The sequence below is a fragment of the Geotrypetes seraphini genome, chromosome 6 (genome assembly GCF_902459505.1).
Source record: "Geotrypetes seraphini chromosome 6, aGeoSer1.1, whole genome shotgun sequence".
Taxonomy (NCBI): Eukaryota; Metazoa; Chordata; class Amphibia; order Gymnophiona; family Dermophiidae; genus Geotrypetes; species Geotrypetes seraphini.
Window position 1 is genome coordinate 50,574,412 of NC_047089.1, and position 21,940 is coordinate 50,596,351.

The 21,940-nt window shown below is 40.5% G+C and overlaps 1 protein-coding gene across 1 annotated transcript in view; it reads left to right on the plus strand.

Moving 5' to 3' along the window:
* The first annotated feature begins 9,867 nt into the window (after positions 1–9,867).
* Positions 9,868–21,940, plus strand: part of RXFP2 (relaxin family peptide receptor 2) — a 79,900-nt gene continuing 67,827 nt past the window's right edge. The window contains exons 1-2 of the mRNA XM_033948641.1: positions 9,868–9,910; positions 16,995–17,150. Coding sequence (XP_033804532.1) covers positions 9,868–9,910; positions 16,995–17,150 — 199 coding nt within the window. The remainder of the gene's footprint in view (positions 9,911–16,994; positions 17,151–21,940) is intronic.

Here is a 21,940-nt window from a genome sequence, read left to right on the forward strand (position 1 = left end):
GGATTTCTATGGCGGTTGTCTGCAGTGTGTCTAAATCTAAAGGGGACTTGTTGGAGGTGGGGCTAGGGTGGGCTTATGATTTTTGACTTTTTTTTTTTTTTTCAATAATTGAACATTTTAGAAAATGTCCAGGGCTCAATTTGAACATCTGGGGCTAGATCCATTTTAACAATGAATAAATGCCCAAAAGGTCCCCTAACTGACCAGATGACCACTGGAAGGATGAAGGCATAACCCCTCACCCTCCATATACTCCAGTGGTCACTGACTCCCTCCCACCTCCCAAAGATGTGAATGACACAGTACATACCTGCCTGTATGATAGCTTCAAATGTCATGGCCAATCCTAGTAAAGCATCAAGCAAGTTCCTGGAGTAGCCTAGTGGGTGGGTGTAGTCCATTGTTTCACAACATGGTTCTGGAGGACCCCCTTGCCAGTCCCCATCTCTATGGTAGACTACACCAGTGTTTCTCATCTCAGTCCTGGAGTACCCCCTTGCCAGTCAGGTTTTTCAGGATATCCACAATGAATATGCATGAAAGAAATTTGCGTATAATTGAGGCAGTGTATGCAAATCAAGTTTATGCATTTTCACTGTGGATATCCTGAAAACCTGACTGGCAAGGGGATACTCCAGGACCGAGGTGAGAAACACTGGTGTAGCCAACCATAGAGAAGGGGACTCAACACATATCCCACTCTACCTATTTATGGTGGAATATATAAGCCTTCCAAAATCCACCCAAATCTCTCTACCTACATAAAGGTGATACCTATAGGCATAAGGGCTATTGGTGTGCTAGTTGGGTCCAGTAGGTTTTGGGTGGGTATTGGAAGGCTCTTTATAAGGGGGTTATGGTGAGATGTGTACCTGGTCCTTTTGATGTGGAGTAACTGCAGAGCCCCCCGAAGGTATCCCACTGCACTGCTGAGATGTCTGTGTGGCCAGTCTACTAAAAATGTTGGCCCCTCCTACATTCTAATGGCTTGTTTTCTGTGTTTTTCTTTTGCACATTTTTTTTAAATTTTTTTAAATGGTTCAAAAAGATGGACACACTGAGGACAAGCACATCTGAAAAATAGCCATTTTCGAAACAAAAAGACATTTTTCTGTTTCGAAAATGGTCATGTTCGCTACTGGATTTTTGTGTGTGTTCTACAAAACTTCCAAACTCGTATTTGAATGTCATATCAAAAATGCCCCTCTATGTCTCATTTTGTATGGGTAATTATTATGACTTTTGTTCATAACTGATGAGAATGAATTTTTAAAAGGATTTGTTTTTCTTTGACTCCAGTTATCAGTGCCTTAAGCAGTAGGCATGTCTACTAATATTGGAGCTGTAGTCTGTGATATTGTGGATGTATACTGTAGTATTCTTAAATGCAATATGTTTATAGTTTAGAATTATGCAACCCTCAAATGAATAGAGATTTAATGCAACATTTTCGCTTTTGTCCATGAAATACTAAAATCACTGTCCAAAAGATGTTTTAATTAAATGAAATTCTACTCAAACTGGCTCTTCTCTAATATACTCAGAATATTATATTACATTATCAAAACTTTCATGAAATCAGCTTATAAAAATAGAAGAAACTTTGCTATTAAGGTTTCCTGTTATAAGAAGTGTGAAGATAAATGTTACAATAAGTTGGAAGATAAGTGAGAGAAAAGTTTCTTCTATTCTTATAAGCTGATTTCATTAAAGTTTTGATAATTAAATAATGAGAAGTTTTTCAAGCTTGAAGTTAATGAGGTAAGACACGTAGGATCTCTCAGAGAGAGAAACAGATAATGGTTACTGTGGATGGGCAGACTAGATGGGCCATTTGGCCTTTATCTGCCGTCATGTTTCTATGAGACCAGTGACAAATAGATACTTAAATCCTTATTAGCAATGAAATTTTGAGCTGATTTAAGGTGGTATTGCTGAGGTCTCTGAAGATTAGAATCAGTAGATAAATTTGAAAGTAGGAATTGTGAGTTTACCTTAATTAAATGAAAATCATAAGAATTTTTTTAAGTGCAATTAAAATACTGTGAATATTTTGTCTCTACTTCTTCCCCTTAATGAAGGGGACACCACATTATCAGTTATTCATGTCTAGAAGAGCCAGAATCTAAAACATTCTTTCTTATGTCAGTTGTTAAAAGACACTCCCACTATCCTATAGTTGCCTGTAGCTAAGCTAGAATTAGGGAAACAGGACATAGGCAAATTAGAAACATAGAAAATGACGGCACAAAAGGGCCTCGGCCTATCAAGTCTACCCACTCTAATGACCCACCCCCCAACTTCACCCCCCAAGAGATCCCACATGCCTATCCCATCTTCTCTTATCCCTTTATTTAAAGTAGCAGACTGAGAAAACATGACCAAGTTTGCATTTTTACTGTTAAGTGATGCATGTTATTATAGGAGCCAATATCAACTGAACAAACTCCTTGACTATGTCTAGTGATAGGACATTTCCACTGGGTTTAGCACCTCCAATAAATTTTAAAAGTTAGCATTAGAGAATGATATGGGGACAGATTTTTCCCTGTCCCCGCGGGAATTCATTTTCCCATCTCAATGACTTATTTTCCTGTCCCTGCTCCATTCCTGCAAGCTCTGCATCTGCACAAGCCTCAAACACTTTAAAATCATAAGTGTTTGAGGCTTGTGTGGTTAAAGCAGAGCTTACAGGACTGGGGCAGGGACAGCGACAAAACTCACGGGGACAGGGAAAAATTTGTCCCCATGTCATTCTTTGGTTAGCATGTTAAATTGGGCCATGTGCAGCACAGATGGTGAAAAGGAACAAAAGGAAACATAGTAGTGCCCATCCACAATTCAAGAAAGCATTTAAAATATTATACTCCTCCAAGGGTCATGATGAGGTATTAAAGGTAGCTTAAGGAAAGGTCTTTAACGAGCTGCTATAGTGCAATAGCCTGTCTTATTATCTCCTTAAAGTAATTTAAAAGGCAGGTTACCTTGCCCTAAAGCAGCAATATTGTAGGTTGCATAGTAATGAGACAAAATATGCAAATGCATGGAAAGTAGCTCATTACTATGTAAAAAACAAAACACATCTTAAAATGATCACTGGATGCACATTGCAAGTCAAATTATGACTATAAAATGAAATGACAATAACCCCAGCCAAAAGCTTACTCTCCCTCACATCCCCCTCCCCCCTTCCACCCGGACAAGAACAAGAACAATCTCCAGTTGTTCCTGTCTTGCCAGTGCTATCTCCAAAATGCTGCCCCTAGCAATATTATGGTGCTACTACTATGAGGGGTCATATACACTTCTCCCTCTGTATTCGCTGTGATAGGGGATTAACAGAACCGCAAGTAGAAAAAAACTGTGAATAACTTTTTCATGTGTTGTTCTCTGTTTTCTATTAAAAATCATCGTGAATATAGTGAAACCGCGAATAACATGGTGGGAGACCTGGTCTCTTCCTGAAGGAGAGACAAAACATGGTGAAGGAAGTGCTGGGAATCAGTGATTTTCTCTGTAAACGCTTAGAATCAACAATTTCTCTATGCAAGCTGATGTAATTTGGGGGGAGGAGCCAGCAAGCTAAAAATTGTGAATAATCGAAACCGCAAATGCTGAAACAGTGAATACGGAGGGAGAAGTGTATAAAGAAATGTGGCCCCCTAGTGGTAGTACTTCACAACTTAGATGGCACCAGCAGGATAGGATAGACCCTGGATTGCTCTGCCTTAAGACCCACCGGACCACAAGGTACAGGGCCACTAGGCTTGTTATGATGGAGGGGGATCTTTTGGGACGTGAGGAATGTGATTGGGGGATAGGGATTTGTGATAGAAGGTGGTTGGATGGCCCCGTGGCCCATTTAAGCTCCAGCCTAGGCGCATTAGGCTTCAGCTGTGAGGCCAATGCTCCTAGACTGCTGGAATAAAACTGCTTTCGAGGTGGCAGATTGTGGTTTTGAGATACCATAGGTTGCTGATACATGTGATAAATGAAGGTGCAAGAAAAAAGTATGCCTTTTACCACACTTTGAACTTTCCCCTAGCCACCTTCTTCTTCCTCCCACTCTATCCTTCCCTTGTGTTATAGCAGTATGCTGTGTCCTTTTCTATACTGTTGTTTATTTACATTTATTGTTAAACTTAATATGCTATTCATGGTTCCATCAAAATGGTATACATACATAGGCTATCATAAAAATAGACATGAAAGGATGCTGAGTGAAAAGCAGAACAACAAAATATAGACAAAAATACTGAATTGTCAGTCCACTGCATTACTTGTCTGTTGTCAATGCTTATGTTAAAACAATTGATTTTACATGTATTGCATGTTCAAAGAAGAGCGACCAAGATGATAAAGGGGATGGAACTCCTCTCGTATGAGGAAAGATTAAAACAGTTAGGGCTCTTCAGCTTGGAAAAGAGACGGCTGAGGGGAGATAGGATTGAAGTCTACAAAATCCTGAGTGGAGTAGAACGGGTACAAGCGGATCAATTTTTCACTCTGTCAAAAATTACAAAGACTAGGGGACACTCGATGAAGTTACAGGGAAATACTTTTAAAACCAATAGGAGAAAAAAAAATTTTCACTCAGAGCATAGTTTAGCGCTGGAGATTGCCAGAGGTTGTGGTAAGAGCGGATAGCATAGGTGGGTTTAAGAAAGGTGTGGACAATTTCCTGGAGGAAAAGTCCATAATCTGTTATTAAGACACAGGAGAAGCCTCTGCTTGCCCTGGATTGGTAGCATGCAATGTTGCTACTCTTTGGGTTTTGGCCAGGTAATAGGGACCTGGATTGGCCACCGTGAGAACAGGCTACTGGGCTTGATGGACCATTGGTCTGACCAAGTAAAGCTATTCTTATGTGTTGTTATTGGTCTTATTTACTACTATTTATTTTATTTATTTATTTATTCAATTTTCTATATCGTTCTCCCAGGAGAGCTCAGAACGGTTTACATGAGATCATCCAGGTACTCAAGCATTTTTCCCTGTCTGTCCTGGTGAGCTCACAATCTTTCTAATGTACCTGGGGCAATGGGGGGATTAAGTGACTTGGCCAAGGTCACAAGGAGCAGCGTGGGTTTGAACCCACAACCCCAGGGTGCTGAGGCTGTAGCTTTAACCACTGCGCCACACTCTCCTCTATTTTCACGCTGTGTCTTTGAAGACCACCAACAGATCAGGTTTTCAGGATTTCCCCAATGAAGGTCCATAAAGGAAATTTGCAAGCCCACTACCTCCATTGTATGCAAATCTCTCATACATATTAATTAAGGATATCCTGAAAACCTAAATTATTTGCTATCTATATTTTGGATTCTAGTTTGCTGACCTTATTCCTCAATAACTACTGAGAGTTTTGCAACAAATGTACATAAGTAATAATGCTCTGTAGTCCAGAATGCTGTTCATATGGATTTGTCTATATTTTGTCTCTCCTTTTCCATGGGTTATGCTTGACTCAGTCTCCGGGAAACAAAGGTGACTCATGTTTTGCGATCCTTACAAGCTGCAAACTATACTTATCCCATGTTTGTTATACATGCTAAAATCTGAAAACATCTTAAACTGTCACATCTGTAAGATAGCTGTCGGTTCCAATAACAAATGATAAATGATGCTAGCTGTCTGTTCTTGCAGCTTATTAGCAGTGTAAAAAATACTTTAAAATACAGGTCAATTTGTCCTAGTTGTGCCACTTATCATTACTCAAACTGGGGCTAGAGCAAAACACTAGCTCCAGCGCTCTACAAAGTCTTCCTCTTCCACAGAGATACTTGGTGCTTGTTCTGTGCTTTTCTTGGATCCAGATAACATCCTTATTTTCTCTGGGAATATGGTCCTCGTTATGCTATGCATTATATAAATAAATGTTTCCGTGAATTACTCTAGAGTCTTCCCCTTAGCAGTGGTACCATTTTAGGTACCATCTTGAACTTAGGTGCCCCACACAGAAACCCCCAGTAGGAGCCAGGGGTTGAGGGCCTTTTATTTTTGCTTTGTTACAGCTAGGAATGTGTGATTTCCAGTTGCAACAAAACTAAATTTACCACACCACGGTCAAACTATTTAACATCAAGGACTAATTTTGGATAAAATGTCTTTATTGATTTGAATAAAAAATTCCTGTACCTTGTATATTTCCTGCAGTTCTTTTTTTGTTTTGTTGTTGTATTTTTACTGCAGGTCTGTGCCAAATTAAATATACCACATTAGTCACTAATTTAGAAACAGAACTATGATGGCAGATAAAGGCCAAATGGCCCATCCACTCTGCCCATCCACAGTAACCATTATCTCTTCCTCTCTCTTTAAGAGATCCCACGTGCCTATCCCAGGCTTTCTTGAATTCAGACAGTCTCTGTCTCCACCACCTCTTCCGGGAGACTGTTCCACGCATCTACCACCCTTTCTGGAAAAAAGTATTTCCTTAGATTACTCCTGAGCCTGTCACCTCTTAACTTCATCCTATGCCCTCTCATTCCAGAGCTTCCTTTCAAATGAAAGAGACTCGACTCATGTGCATTGCATTTTGATAAAGTAAAATAATACTTTTTACTGCATTTTAGTAACTATCCCTCCATGATTGCAATGGTCACTATGCTGAAGCCACATACAAAATCGGGAGGAATATCAGGAACAGAGGAATATGATCTCAGAGGTTTCTGGACAACCACATTATCTAAGAACAGAGAATGTGTGTGGTGCAGTGGTTAAAGCTATAGCCTCAGCACCCTGAGGTTGTGGTTCAAACCCAGGCTGCTCCATGTGACCCTGGGCAAGTCATTTATTCTCCCCATTGCCCCAGGTACATTAGATAGATTGTGAGCCCACCGGGATAGACATGGAAAAATGCTGTGGGGTGGGGTTGTTTGCAGCGGGAGAGAATGGGCATCACTCCCACTTCTGGGGGGGGAGGGTCATTTGGTGGCAGGAGAAAGTGGGCATCGCACATTCTGCAGAGGGGGAGTCACTTGGCAGTGGGATAGAGTGGGCATCTCTCCTGTTACAGAGAAGGGTGTTGTTTGCAGCAGGAGAGAATGGGCATCTCTCCCGCTGCAGGTGTGTGTGTGGGGGGGGAGAAGTTTATGGCGGGAGAGAATGGGCATCTCACCCGTTGCCAGGGTTTTAAACTGCTGTCACTATACTGGCACCCCTGGACCTGTCAATGATTTTTGTCACCAGAAGCTGGCACTGCTCTTGGAGAATTGCTCGGCTATTTTTAAGAATCTACTGGAATGCTCATTTCAGTATTGAAGAGCCCATTTGCATGGCACTGTTGGAGACTGCTAGAAAGCTTGCTAAATGCCAAGATAAGCTATTTTGATAATCCACTGCTAAAATGCATGCAGGCTAAACCGTTGGAAACCAGTTTAGTGACTACGCTAAAGTTTTGAGAATCTCCCCCTCAGTTCTGATATCCTTATCTGAGAAAAGATGTGGCAGCACTAGAAAAGGTTCAGAGAAGAGTGACCAAGATGATAAAGGGGATGGAACTTCTCTTGTATGAGGAAAGACTAAAGAGGTTAGGGCTCTTCAGCTTGGAAAAGAGACGGCTGAGGGGAGATATTATTGAAATCTAAAAAATCCTGAGTGGTGTAGAATGTGTACAATAGATCGATTTTTTTAGTTAATCAAGATTTACAAAGACTAGGGGACACTCGATGAAGTTACAGAGTAATACTTTTAAAACCAATAGGAGGAAATATTTTTTTCACACAGAGAATAGTTAAACTCTGGAACACGTTGCCAGAGGATGTAGAAAGAGCAATTAATGTAGCTGGTTTTAAAAAAGATTTGGAGGAAAAGTCTATAAACTACTATTGAGAAAGACATGAGAGAAGCCACTGCTTGCCCTAGATTGGTGGAATGGAATGTTTCTATTATTTGGGGTTTTGCCAGGTACTTGTGATTTGAATTGGCCTCCATGAAGACATGGGCTAGATGGACCATTGGTCGAATCCAGTAAGGCTATTCTTATGTTCTAATGGTGCCAATTTTTTGGCCACCATATATAGAATATGACCAGAAAACATTCCCAATTATAATATACAAAGAATAAATCTAGCCCTATATGTATTATAATTTCAAACCGGGAAGGGGTAAAACGGTTCATAGACAACGCCGCGAAAGACAAAGGCGCGCGCCAACAACTGAGCGCAAGACGGAGGCGCGCGCCAAAGAAAATTACAGTTTTTAGGGGCTCCGAATGGGGGGGTTTTGTTGGGGAGCTCCCCCAGTTTACTTAATAGAGATCGCGCCGGCGTTATGGGGGGTTTGGAGGGTTGTAACCCTCCACATTTTACTGTTAACTTTTTCCCTAAAAACAGGGAAAAAGTGAAGTTTTCAGTAAAATGTGGGGGGTTACAACCCCCCAAGCCCCCCACAACGCCCCAACGCGGCGCGATGTCTATTAAGTAAAGTGGGGGGGTTCCCCCCTAAGCCCCCCCCCCCCGTTGGAGCCCTAAAAACAGTAATTTTGTGCGGCGCACACCTCCCCACTGCACTCAATTGTCTGGGCGCACCTTTGTCCCGGTGCGCTTTTGACCTGACACCGGTAAAATGCAGACCTCGCGGATCTTACCGCACGTCCTTAAAAATCTTCATTTTATTGACAGCTGAGGTTTCAGATTTTATGTCTGCAGGTCTGCGTTTTAGCCCCTCATTCCACTGCTGTAACTGTTACCATTTCTGACCCCCATCTGTCGTGACAGTCTTAATAATAATTAATTTGAGGAAACACTTCAGCTAAGGGAGGTCTACATTTTACCCCAGAGCTGCTGCAGGAAAATGTATTTTTGTTTGGTTCAACCTGGTCTTGAACCCAGATCAGCAAGGCCCAAGACAGCTGCCCTAACCTCTATGCTACTTTTGTAGCTTGTGAAATGATAGTTTTGTCACTTTTAGGGCTCCTTTTACAAAGGTGTGCTAGCGTTTTTAGCGCGCGCACCAGATTAGCGTGCGCTAGCTGAAAAACTACCGCCTGCTCAAGAGGAGGTGGTAGCGGCTAGTGCGTGCGGCATTTTAGCACGCGCTATTTCGCGCGTTAAGGCCCTAACGCGCCTTCGTAAAAGGAGCCCTTAGTCTCAGCAAAGGGAGGAAGAAGCATTAGGGTCCATCGGAGCTAAAGTGTCATGGAGGTCTGTCAGAGCCTATGCTGAGACTAAAAGTGGCAAAACTTTATCACTTCACAAGCTACGAATGTAGCCTAAAGGTTAGGACAGCTGTCTTGGGCCTTGTGATCTGGGTTCAAGACCAGGTTGAAGCAAGCAAAAAATACATTTTCCTGCTGCAGCTCTGAGGGTAAAACGCAGACCTCCCTTAGCTGAACTGTTTCCTCAAATTAATTAATAAGGCTGTCGGCACAGATCCGTGGGGTCAGAAACGGCAACAGTTGCAGCGGTGGAATGAGGGGCTAAAATGTGGACCTGCAGACATGAAATTGGAAAGCCCAGCTGTCAATAAATGAAGATTTTTAAGGACGTGCAGGTTAAGATCCGCGCGGTCCATGATGTCTGCGTTTAACCCCTTCCCTTTCAAACCTTTGTGAATTATAAAAATGCACATATATATTTGTTTGTGTGCACTTACATATTTTTTCCTAGTTCTCTAGAAATAACCACTACCACTAAGCATAGTTTTGTTACTTGTAACTGTGATGGCTCTAACCGTGGCAGAGATGCATATGTCTTGTCAGTGAAAGGGGGCAGTTGTCAGCATGTCAATACTAATCACAAAGTACAAAGGGTTTCATTTATTGGCTAAGTGCAGCTTCTGAGTTGTCTGGGAGTTAAGCCTATCCAGCTGCTCCTAAGCAGACCACTATTTTCGAAACGTCTATCTCACTCTGAACTGACAGCGATGGTGCTTTTGCTTCAGCTTTTTGCTCTTCTGCAAGCCAAAGGTAAGACTGCTGGACTATAATTAATCCTTTCATTTACATGTCAGTAAGGTAGAAGAAAAGATTTGAGTTCTCCGATTAGCTTAAAGTATAGAACAGAATGGTTCACCGTATTGAAAGAGCACAACAAAAAGCATTGCTTACAAATTTGCCATTCTTTGTACTGGTGTAATTTCACAAAATTTCTAGGACTGGTTATTTGAAAGGTGAAATCGCTGGATTATATTCTTTCCCTTCTAACCAGGCACCACGTGAAACAAAGTTTAATCATCAGCTAAGCATTTCTGTTTTTATATGTTAGCAAATTTCCATTCATTAGCAGATTAAGGATGGAATGGTTTAGGAAACTAATTTAGCCACACGAATTGGCTTCATAAATGGAAACAATATAAATTCACACTGGAATAAAATCTGGCAAATTGCCTTTAAAAAAGTAATTATTGGCTTTGAGAAATGTGTAGGTGAAAGAAAGGAGCAATTGTGAAAAAGTACAGTAACTAAACTATATAGCACTTGAGTCACTTGTCTTACGGCTTTTTTTTTTCATGCAGTGTGCATGTTTGCATGCGTGTGTTGTATCTATCTATATGACATTTTATTAATTATAAAAAAGTGCATAATACAGTATTTCATTCATAAACAGGACTGTAAAAATCATTCTTCCCCTAGAGCCTGAAGGGTAATCTCAAACTGCCTCTACCCAACCTGTGCAGATGTGGGTATCTCTGGAACTGAACCATATGTGCCCCTTAGTGTCGCAGGACCTGCCGATATCGGCTGGTTCAGACTTTGAGACGGCTGGAGTAACATCAGGTTTATAGAAGGCAGTCAGATGTTCCCTGTGCAGCTTAGTGGTAAATTTGGTAAAGAATAAATATCCCTTTCTCAAAAATATTTTAGGTAGATTATGAAATAATCCAAAAGGAAGGAAAAACCCCCATGAACAAACTAGGTAAACCAAAGAAGGCGTGGGGAAGGGACTGAACCCATCAACCTTAAGGAACAAATGCAATTTTATTATAAGCAAAAATAACATAAAATCATATCATATATGTAAAACCAAGTGTTATAAAGAGTCCAAATCTTGTGAATTTTGTGGGTCCAGTGCAAGATTTAACAATATAAGTTTTTATATTTCTTTGTAATTATGACTGGCATAACTGGGGACACCTAAATGTTAGGCATGTCTGTACTGGATTATTTTATATTCTTTAATAAAACTTAGGCACCTTGGTTCCCTTATAGAATAGGCTGGTGTCCTCATCTCGGGGCACGTAAATGGAGGTGCTCAGTTATAGAATTATTCTCTTAATCTTTTTTTTTTTCTAACATTTTAATTTGTTTTATGGACCCTGGGGGCAATTCCATAAAGAGTGCTAAACATTAGACACCCAAAATCTGTGCATTAAGATAGTGTTATATAACAGCATCTGGGCGTCCACATTCTATTATAGAATGGCACCCAAACTTAGGTGTCCATAAGTTTACCAAGTTTCCAAGTTTATTTTAAAATTTGTTATACCGCTTATCATAATTCTAAGCGGTGTACTGGTATTTTTTTTTAAAAAGGTTATATATAGAATTATAAAGAGTACGTACAAGAGACTAAATGACGTACAACAAACAAGAGGGTATAGCAGGGGTGTCAAAGTCCCTCCTCGAGGGCCGCAATCCAGTCGGGTTGTCAGGATTTCCCCAATGAATATGCATGAGATCTATTTGCATGCACTGCGTTCATTATATGCTAATAGATCTTATGTATATTCATTGAGGAAATCCTGAAAACCTGAATGGATTGTAGCCCTCGAGGAGGGACTTTGACACCCCTGGGGTAGAGGGAGAACTCCATTAAATCAATTGGATAGTAAGACGGTTAAGGGTAGAATAATAGGAAATGGAAATCCTGTCTGAAGTAGTCTAATAGAGAAGAGTTTTAAGTTTCCAAGGCGTCTTTAAATAGAAAGGATTTCAGTTTTGACTTGAAATGATTGAGTAGGGGGTTTTCTCTAATGTAGATTGGGATAGAGTTCCAGAGTGAGGGGGCAGTTACAAAGAATATAGAGCAGTGGTCTCAAATTTGCGGCCTGCAAGCCACATGCAGCCCGCCAGGTACTATTTTGAGGCCCTCAGTATGTTATCATAATCACGAAAATAAAATAAAACAGTTTCATGATCATATGTCACTTTAGCTATAAATTACAATATTATTATTAAGACTTAGCCAAAAGGAAAGATTTATAAACTATTAGCTGATGCCCCGGCGTTGCACGGGTATTTAATTATAGCAATAACACTGTAAATGGATTCAAATAAAGATACTTTATAGTGGTGAATGAAATTATTTTTTTACAGCTTAATAAAAAGTACAATATTCAAATTATAATGTGAAATATTTGACAAAATGAATACAATTCTACTAACGCAAAACGTGATTATAAACAACAATTTTAGTTTCACCTCCAGGAGCAAGAACATATAAATTCTTGGGTGAACCCACCCTTGAGCAAGCAACATAGAGTTGTGGGCTGCGAGACCCCCAGAACATATTACCCCAGGTAGTGAGGGATCTGCATACCAAGTTTCGTTCAAATCGGTCAAGCCGTTTTTGAATTACAGTGAGAATGGCAGCTTTTTACATTTTTTCCATTAATATGAATGGGTGAAATCTGATTTTCTGTTTGTAGCTCCGCCCATGTGTGCAGGTGGGCCGCGAGACCCCCAGAACATATCACCCCAGGTAGTGAGGGATCTGCATACCAAGTTTCGTTCAAATCGGTCAAGCCGTTTTTGAATTACTGTGAGAATAGCAGCTTTTTTACATTTTTTTCCATTGACATGAATGGATGAAATATGATTTTCTGTTTGTAGCTCCGCCCATGTGTGCAGGTGGGCCGCGAGACCCCCAGAACATATCACCCCAGGTAGTGAGGGATCTGCATACCAAGTTTCGTTCAAATCGGTGAAGCCGTTTTTGAATTACTGTGAGAATGGCAGCTTTTTACATTTTTTCCATTGACATGAATGGGTGAAATCTGATTTTCTGTTTGTAGCTCCGCCCAAGTGTGCAGGTGGGCCGCGAGACCCCCAGAACATATCACCCCAGGTAGTGAGGGATCTGCATACCAAGTTTCGTTCAAATCTGTCAAGCTGTTTTTGAATTACTGTGAGAATGGCAGCTTTTTACATTTTTTCCATTGACATGAATGGGTGAAATCTGATTTTCTGTTTGTAGCTCCGCCCACATGTGCAGGTGGGCTGCGAGACCCCCAGAACATATCACCCCAGGTAGTGAGGGATCTGCATACCAAGTTTCGTTCAAATCTGTCAAGCTGTTTTTGAATTACTGTGAGAATGGCAGCTTTTTACATTTTTTCCATTGACATGAATGGGTGAAATCTGATTTTCTGTTTGTAGCTCCGCCCACGTGTGCAGGTGGGCTGCGAGACCCCCAGAACATATCACCCCAGGTAGTGAGGGATCTGCATGCCAAGTTTCGTTCAAATCGGTCAAGCCGTTTTTGAATTACAGTGAGAATTGCAGCTTTTTACATTTTTTCCATTGACATGAATGGGTGAAATCTGATTTTCTGTTTGTAGCTCCGCCCACGTGTGCAGGTGGGCTGCGAGACCCCCAGAACATATCACCCCAGATAGTGAGGGATCTGCATACCAAGTTTCGTTCAAATCGGTCAAGCCGTTTTTGAATTACTGTGAGAATGGCAGCTTTTTATATTTTTTCCATTGACATGAATGGGTGAAATCTGATTTTCTGTTTGTAGCTCCGCCCACGTGTGCAGGTGGGCCGCGAGACCCCCAGAACATATCACCCCAGGTAGTGAGGGATCTGCATACCAAGTTTCGTTCAAATCGGTCAAGCCGTTTTTGAATTACAGTGAGAATGGCAGCTTTTTACATTTTTTCCATTGACATGAATGGGTGAAATATGATTTTCTGTTTGTAGCTCCGCCCACGTGTGCAGGTGGGCCGCGAGACCTCCAGAACATATCACCCCAGGTAGTGAGGGATCTGCATACCAAGTTTCGTTCAAATCTGTCAAGCTGTTTTTGAATTACTGTGAGAATGGCAGCTTTTTACATTTTTTCCATTGACATGAATGGGTGAAATCTGATTTTCTGTTTGTAGCTCCGCCCACGTGTGCAGGTGGGCTGCGAGACCCCCAGAACATATCACCCTGGGTAGTGAGGGATCTGCATACCAAGTTTCGTTCAAATCGGTCAAGCCGTTTTTGAATTACTGTGAGAATGGCAGCTTTTTATATTTTTTCCATTGACATGAATGGGTGAAATCTGATTTTATGTTTGTAGCTCCGCCCACGTGTGCAGGTGGGCCGCGAGACCCCCAGAACATATCATCCCAGGTAGTGAGGGATCTGCATACCAAGTTTCGTTCAAATCGGTCAAGCCGTTTTTGCGTGATCGCGGCACATACACACACACATACATACACACATACATACCTCCGATTTTATATATATAGATAGATAAAGAGTTTTACCTCATGCAAAATTGTCATTTCTTTAATAAGACATTAACTATTTTTTTTCTCAGGCCCTCCAAGTACCTACAAATCCAAAATGTGACCACTGATCTAGAGAATTGGGTAGAATCATTTATTTGGCTTAATGATGGAATCACTAAAGATTTTTGAGATTGTGACCGAAGTGATCTTAATGGTGTGTATGGAATCAGAAGTCTAGAAACATAGAAACATAGAAAATGACAGCAGAAAAGAGCCACAGCCCATCTAGTCTGTCCACACTAATGGCCCACCCCCTAACTACCTCCATGAAGAGATCCCACATGCCAATCCCATCTTTTCTTAAAATCTGGCACGCTGTTGGCCTCAATTACCTGTTGTGGAAGATTATTCCAGCGGTCAACCACCCTTTCGGTGAAGAAATATTTTCTGGTGTCGCCATGAAATTTCCCACCCCTGATTTTCAACGGATGCCCTCTTGTTACCGTGGGTCCTTTAAGGAAAAAGAGATCCTCTTCCACCTCGATACGGCCCAGCAATCTATGGGGGAGGCCATTGGGAGGGTCTGGCAGGAGGGGTTGGGCACCCCCCTGCCGGCAATATTTTTTTGGGGGGGCCATTGGGAGGGTCCAGCAGGAGGGATTGGGCACCCTCCTGCCGGCAATCATCAGGGGGAGGGGAGACTGATGGTCGTAGCCACAACCACTATACTAATCGCGGCAGGGAGATCCCGTGCCACAATTAAGTATAGCGGCCGTGTCTACTTACCATGTAGGCCAGCATTTTTCTGGTCTACATTGTAAGCGTCTCCTGCTCTACTAGGGAGATATGTAGGGCCACTTAGGTTTGTCTATGGCTACCGCCTAGCCTTAGGTGAGCATAGGCGGGCTTGCGGGCCTCCCTAATCTCCCGGAGGTGCCTTCAATATAGGCGGCCTGCCTGGGGAGCATCTTTTTAGAAAACGGGCCTCCCAATTGGCCGATTAGACAGCTGTAGGATGCCTACAGCTGCCTACAATCAGGACGCACTTTGCAGAATCTGACCCACCCATGTCCATCCATGCCACACCCACATGCATACCCCTCTGCAGTTACATTCGAAAGCACTTAGACCAGGGGTCCTCAAACTACAGCCCACGGGCCAGATATGGCCCTCCAAGCTCATTTACCCAGCCCCCGCTCAAGAGTTTACTGATCATGCTCCATTGTGGCTTTCTCACTATAGCACTCTGCAGTTCTCACCGCTCCTCACTGCGCTCCACCACGTGAGCTGGACGGCCAGATACACAGCTATGATGTCACGCTTCCATGCTGCGTGACACATCTGCTGAGCATGTGGGTTGGTGTGCACAGCCCTGCTGCTGCTGCTGGGAGGGTTTCTTGGAAGTTCGATACGGCTGATGGGAAACTTTTGGCATTAGCGAGTTGCCGGATATTTGGGCTAATTTATTGCAGGGCTTGGTAGTACTTCACGGAACGTTCCAAACTTCAGCATGCTGTTTCAGCTCTTTTTGTGAATTCCAAACCTCATTCTGGTGCTCCAATAGCTTTTCTCTGTATATTTCAAGCCTAACGCTGGTGCTCCAGTACTGGTAAGTTTATGTTGGTTAAAATTGTTTTTCATTTTAAATATTGTATTGTTCTTTCATGGGTTTTTTTGCACTACAAGATATGCATGGGAATTCATTCATAGTTTGTTTTTGTTTTTTTCAAACTATAGTCCGGCCTTCAACAGTCTGAGGGACCATGAACTGTCCCCCCCCCTCTTATTTAAAAAGTTTGAGGACCCCTGACTTAGACACTAACTTATAGCATGCACCTAACTGCCATTTGAGTGCCTAAAGTTAGGTGCCATCCATTAGGGACTCCTTACATCTGTTCTGTCACTAAGCACCACAGAATAATGTGTACCCATGTTAGAGGTCACCTTCAGCCCCAAATGCTTTAGGGGACCAGCTACAAGGCAGATATTTGGTGTGTAATGATAGGAGTTTGATATCAATGCTTCAATGCTTCTTTTGTTGTTATGGTCTGTTTTATTGTGTTATGCTTTAAATTGTGTTAACCACTGAGAATAATATTGAACTTTTTATTAAATAAATTCATAGACTTATAATTGCAATAACCCTGTTATGTCCCATAAGAAAAGTAGAACCACAAATTCATGCAGTCACTGAGATAAAACTAGCCTTATAAACGAATCATAGGATTAACAGCTATTCTGTGGAGAGCAGGGACAGAAGGAAATGTATTGCCACAGGACTCAACTCCTTTAGTGTGAAATGTATGAATGGCTAGACAGAAGAGGTTTTTCCATTTTAGGATCAAGATATTTTGAATTGAGTGTCAATGAGATACCACTTCCAGAAGAGAAAACCCATTGCAATTTCCAAATTGGGTTTCCTTCAATTCTCTTCAGAGAGTTTCTCATGAAATTTTATTGTAGAATCTGTATCTGTATGTTTACATAAATTGAGGGTTCCTCGGTGTATGAAAAAATATTTTAGGGATTCTGCCATAGTCAAAAGTTTGGAATCACTGCTTTATGGAGTACACGGGATATCTATGCATGTTTGAACATTTTCTCCACAGGTCTTGCAGCAGTTGCAAAAGTTGACACTGATGCTTACATTCATGTCTGCAAAAAGGGCTATTTTCCATGTGGAAATCTTTCAATATGCTTACCACAGTCCTTTCATTGTGATGGTGTGAAAAACTGTGAAAATGCAGCAGATGAAGAAAATTGTGGTGAGTATGCTTGTTGAATTTACACTCACATGAGAGAATCCTTATCCCCCCCCCCCCTTTTACAAAACCACAAAAGTGTTTTTTTAGTGCAGGTCGGCACGCTGAATGTTCTGCGCTGCTTTTGACGCATCAGGAGCAGCGCAGAGCATTCAGTGCGCCAGCCTGCACTAAAAACCACTTTCGCAGTTTTGTAAAAAGAAGGGGAAGGAGGATATGTTTATGGGATTAATTCTTACTTCACATTTGTGTAAGGTCATTCTACAACTGCGTACCTGCAGTTACATGCACCTTGTATGTGTAAATGCAGAGATATTTTAGAGACATATAAATACCTATGTGGCATAAATGCACAGGAGGCCAGTCTCTTTCAATTGAAAGGAAGCTGAAAGGGATAGATTCAGGACTCACCTGAGGAAATTCTTTTTCATTGGAAAGGGCGGTGATTCTGTGGAGTGGCCTCCCAGTGGAGATAAAACTATCTGAATAAAAAAAGTTTGGGACGAGTACATAAGATCTCCAAGTAAGGGAAAGTAGATGGTATGAATGGACAAGTTGGATAGATTATTTGGTCTTAATCTGCCTTCATTTCTCTGTTTCTATATAAAAAGTGAGGCAAAGACTCAAAAAAAAAACCCCGTATTATATGTTAGTTTAGCAGAAAAGGCAACAACAAACAAAAAGTCCAACTCAACTGCAGTGAAATATTGAAATGAAGAACAAAAAGCAAAAACTGCAGTGATGATGTACAGGACGCCAAGACTTTATTGAACAATCGTAAAACATATAAGACAATTTGTTTCCAAAAGGACTGATAAGACACGGTCCGTGTTTCGAAGAAACACTCCTTCTTCAGGGGTCCTTACTGTTTTGCTCTGCATCACGCAAGAGAGTCAATGGCCATTTACTGCTGTTTCCAGTTTTTTTATTCTGTTGTATCCATTAATTTAATAATAATAATAATAACTTTATTTTTCTATACCGCCATAGTCAGGCGACTTCTAGGCGGTTTACATTGTAAGAAGGCTGGACATTCAGCGAATAACAAAGGTCTTAGTACAGTACAATGCTAATACAATACAATAAATCCACATATAATACAATACAGTGAGTCTAAATACAATACTATACAATAAGTTAAATACAGTGCCGAACAAAGAGTCTAGATGCCGTACAATAGTCTAAATGGTAAACTTACATATTAATTGGAGATCTAAGGGTAATGAGTGTCTGAAGGATTTAGAACATCCATGAGGGGGGTCTTAGTGGGGGAGGGGACCGTTTTAGTCAATGAATTTAGCGAATAGGGTGGTTTTGATCGATTTGCGGAATGCATTATAAGTCATATTTGGTTCGTTTATGTGGTTTTTCAGCCAGGTTTGCTGTCTGTTCGCTTGGAACTTAAAGGTTCTGTCCAAGAAGGATTTGTATCTGCAGCCTGTAGTCTTTGGGTATGCAAAGATGTTTTTGTTTCTGGTCGTTCTTGTGGGGTTGTGTAGGGTGAAGTGAGTTTGTAGGTATGAAGGTGCTAGTCCCCAGGCTTGTTTGAAACAGGTGCAAGCGAATTTGAATAGAATTCGCGCTTCTATTGGAAGCCAGTGCAGCTTTTTATAGTAGGGGCTGATGTGGTCGTTTTTTCTAAGTCCGAAAATTAGGCGAACGGCGGTGTTTTGTATTAATCTCAGTTTTTTTTATTGTTTTTTGTGGGATGCCTAGGTAGATGATGTTGCAGTAGTCAAGAAGGGATAGGATCAGTGCCTGTACCAGCAACCTGAATGATGAAGGGTCAAATAATTTTTTTATGGTTCTTAGTTTCCATAGCGTGTAAAAGCATTTTTTCACTAGTGAATTTGTGTGGTCAGTCATAGTTAGGTGAGTGGTTAATTTATATTGTTCTGATACATGTTAGGACCCCTGAAGAAGGAGTGTTTCTTCGAAACACGGACCATGTCGGGTCCGGTGTTATCAGTCCTTTTGGAAACAAACTGTCTTATGTGTTTTATGATTGTTCAATAAAGTTTTGGCGTCCTGTACATCATCCCTGCAGTTTTGGTTTTTGTTCTTAGTTTAGCAGAAATACCACATTCATACCAAAACAAAAAAAGGACAAAATTAATGGATACAAAAAACAGAGAAAACAAATCTAATACACGGGCAGCTGGGACTACACTTTACCCTAAGCCACCCGTATCATCACTGGTCTGAAAAAACTCCATACATTTATATGATATCAGTCTTTCATTTCATTCAATAAACTTATTTTTTTCAAAATTCATCTTCTGTCATTATTATCGTTGAATGAAAAAGGGGTTAATTCTTCATAAAACAAATTGCAATGACTACAGCCTGGAGCAAAAAAGTTTCAGTTCTTAATAAAACATGTAAAAGCGTGACAAACTTATCTTAAAGTCACTTCTCTCAAAGAATTAGTTGTTTCTTCATTCAATATTCCAAACAGTTTCTTCCTGACAGAAAGCACTTCTGTTTCGCCTTAACAAGGCTACATCTGGGGAAAAGAAATTTATATATTTTCACTCATCGTTAATGTTTCCAAACACTTTCACACAGCAAGCAAGCAGGACTGGCACACCCCAAAAGTTTATTGAAAAAAATGAAAGACTGATATCATATAAATGTACAGAGTTTTTTCAGACCAGTGATGATACGGTTGGCTTAGGGTACAGTATAGTCCCAGCTGCCCATGTATGAGGTCTGTTTTCTCCAGTTTTTGTATCCATTATTTTTCTGTCTTTTTTTGTTTTGGTATGAATGTGGTTTTTCTACTAAATTCACTAAGTAAAGGATGTGTATCAACAAAATAAATACAAGTGCCACCACAGGTTGATACTTATTGATATATAGCCTAAAAGGAGGAAAAAAGATCTCAGAATCACCTTTTGGGGATCATAGATTTCTTACCCCAAAATTGGACGGTGATGAATCTCTATCATTGATCAAAAACCTCCATCCTATCCTATGAAAACTGTTTAGATAATAAATTATTTTCTTTTATTATATTTTTAAATTACTTTATGAATTTTAATTTTCTTATATTATTTGATTTCTCATAATGTATATAAATCAATGTAACTAATACCAGCAGTAGAATGAATTTAAACACTTATCTGAAAATGATGGTGAATAAAAGTGTCTTCCTGCAAGGGTAAAATACCCAAAACGGCAAGAGAGTCGTTACTTTCTCTGACTACATGCTAGACTCAGTGAAAGTGCTCAATGCATTACGGATTCGACGGGTCCCGTTTCGCCCTAATATCTGGGCTTTATCAAGAAATGAGCTGAAAGTTCATTAAACTTAACAACGTTGATTTTATAGTCAAAACCACACATAAATTTACTTACTGCACGTAACTGGTTGATCTATTGAGAATCACATTAAGTGTTACTCAAAATGGCGCTTAAATCTCAAGAGAACACTAGCGCGTGTGCATTAGTATGAAAAACCGGACAATCTGATTGGTTGTCTGCCCTGACCTTATTCGTGCTGTTAAATAAATTTTTCAAATACATTAAACCAATTCTATCAATTTAGTGTGGTTAAAATGTATATTATTCATTTAGAAATGAGAAAAACAAGATCCAACCAGCGTGGATGAATCCAGCAAAAAATGACAAGAGAGGCCGAACTAATTCTAGGCCAGTTACTGGGCAGACTTGTACGGTCTGTGTCTGTGTATGGCCGTTTGGTGGAGGATGGGCAGGGGAGGGCTTCAATGGCTGAGAGGGTGTAGATGGGCTGGAGCAAGTCTTAACAGAGATTTCGGCAGGTGGAACCCAAGCATAGTACCGGGTAAAGCTTTGGATTCTTGCCCAGAAATAGCTAAGAAGAAAAAAAAAAAAAAAATTTTAAATTGAATCAGGTTGGGCAGACTGGATGGACCATTCGGGTCTTTATCTGCCGTCATCTACTATGTTACTATGTTACTATGTAATTCAGATGAATGCCGACCACTCTAACTTAGAATTTAAACCATAAGGAAGCATACTATTTAACCTAAAAATCCATCTAGACTCTCGTTGTCTAAGGTGATTGAGCCTGTCTCCTCCCCTGGGAGACACTGATTCTACATCAATCACAAAACATCGCAAGTCATGAAACTGATGATTAAATATCTGACAATGCTCTACTATAACTTCAGAGCAACGTTGATGTTTCAAATTTGATTTGTGTTCTCTCATTCTGGTCCTTAGGTCCCTAGATGTCATACCAACATAAAACTTATTACAGGGACAAATAATTAAATAATTAAAAGAGGTTTTACAGGTAGTAAAATATCTTAAAGTATATTTCTTTTTGGTCTTGAGGATTAATAAAATCTTTGCATTCTTTCGTAATGTCACAGATGTTACATGCGCCACATTTGTAATGTCCCAATATTGTATTTCTTGTTGACAAAGCATTTGTTCTAAAGAATGTGGAAGAGGGACACAAAATTTTTTTAATTTTGATTTCTTGAAAACGTTATGTGCAATCTTTTGTTTTCAAAAACAGGATGTAAATTCACGATCTCCCAATACTTTTTTTTATAATATCTGCAGCCACATAACTGTCTTTTTTTGTTTTGGTATGAATGTGGTTTTTCTATTAAACTAACATACAGTACATTTTCTTTTTGAGTCTTTGCCTGACATATACGACTGTACCCTTGTATTTATTGGTCTATGTAAAAAGTGCCACATACATGCACTATTCTATAAGGATGTGTACATGGCATAGCATGCTGTAAGTGGGGAAATGGAAATGCAGAACAGGAAGTTGAAACAGAGGGAACGCT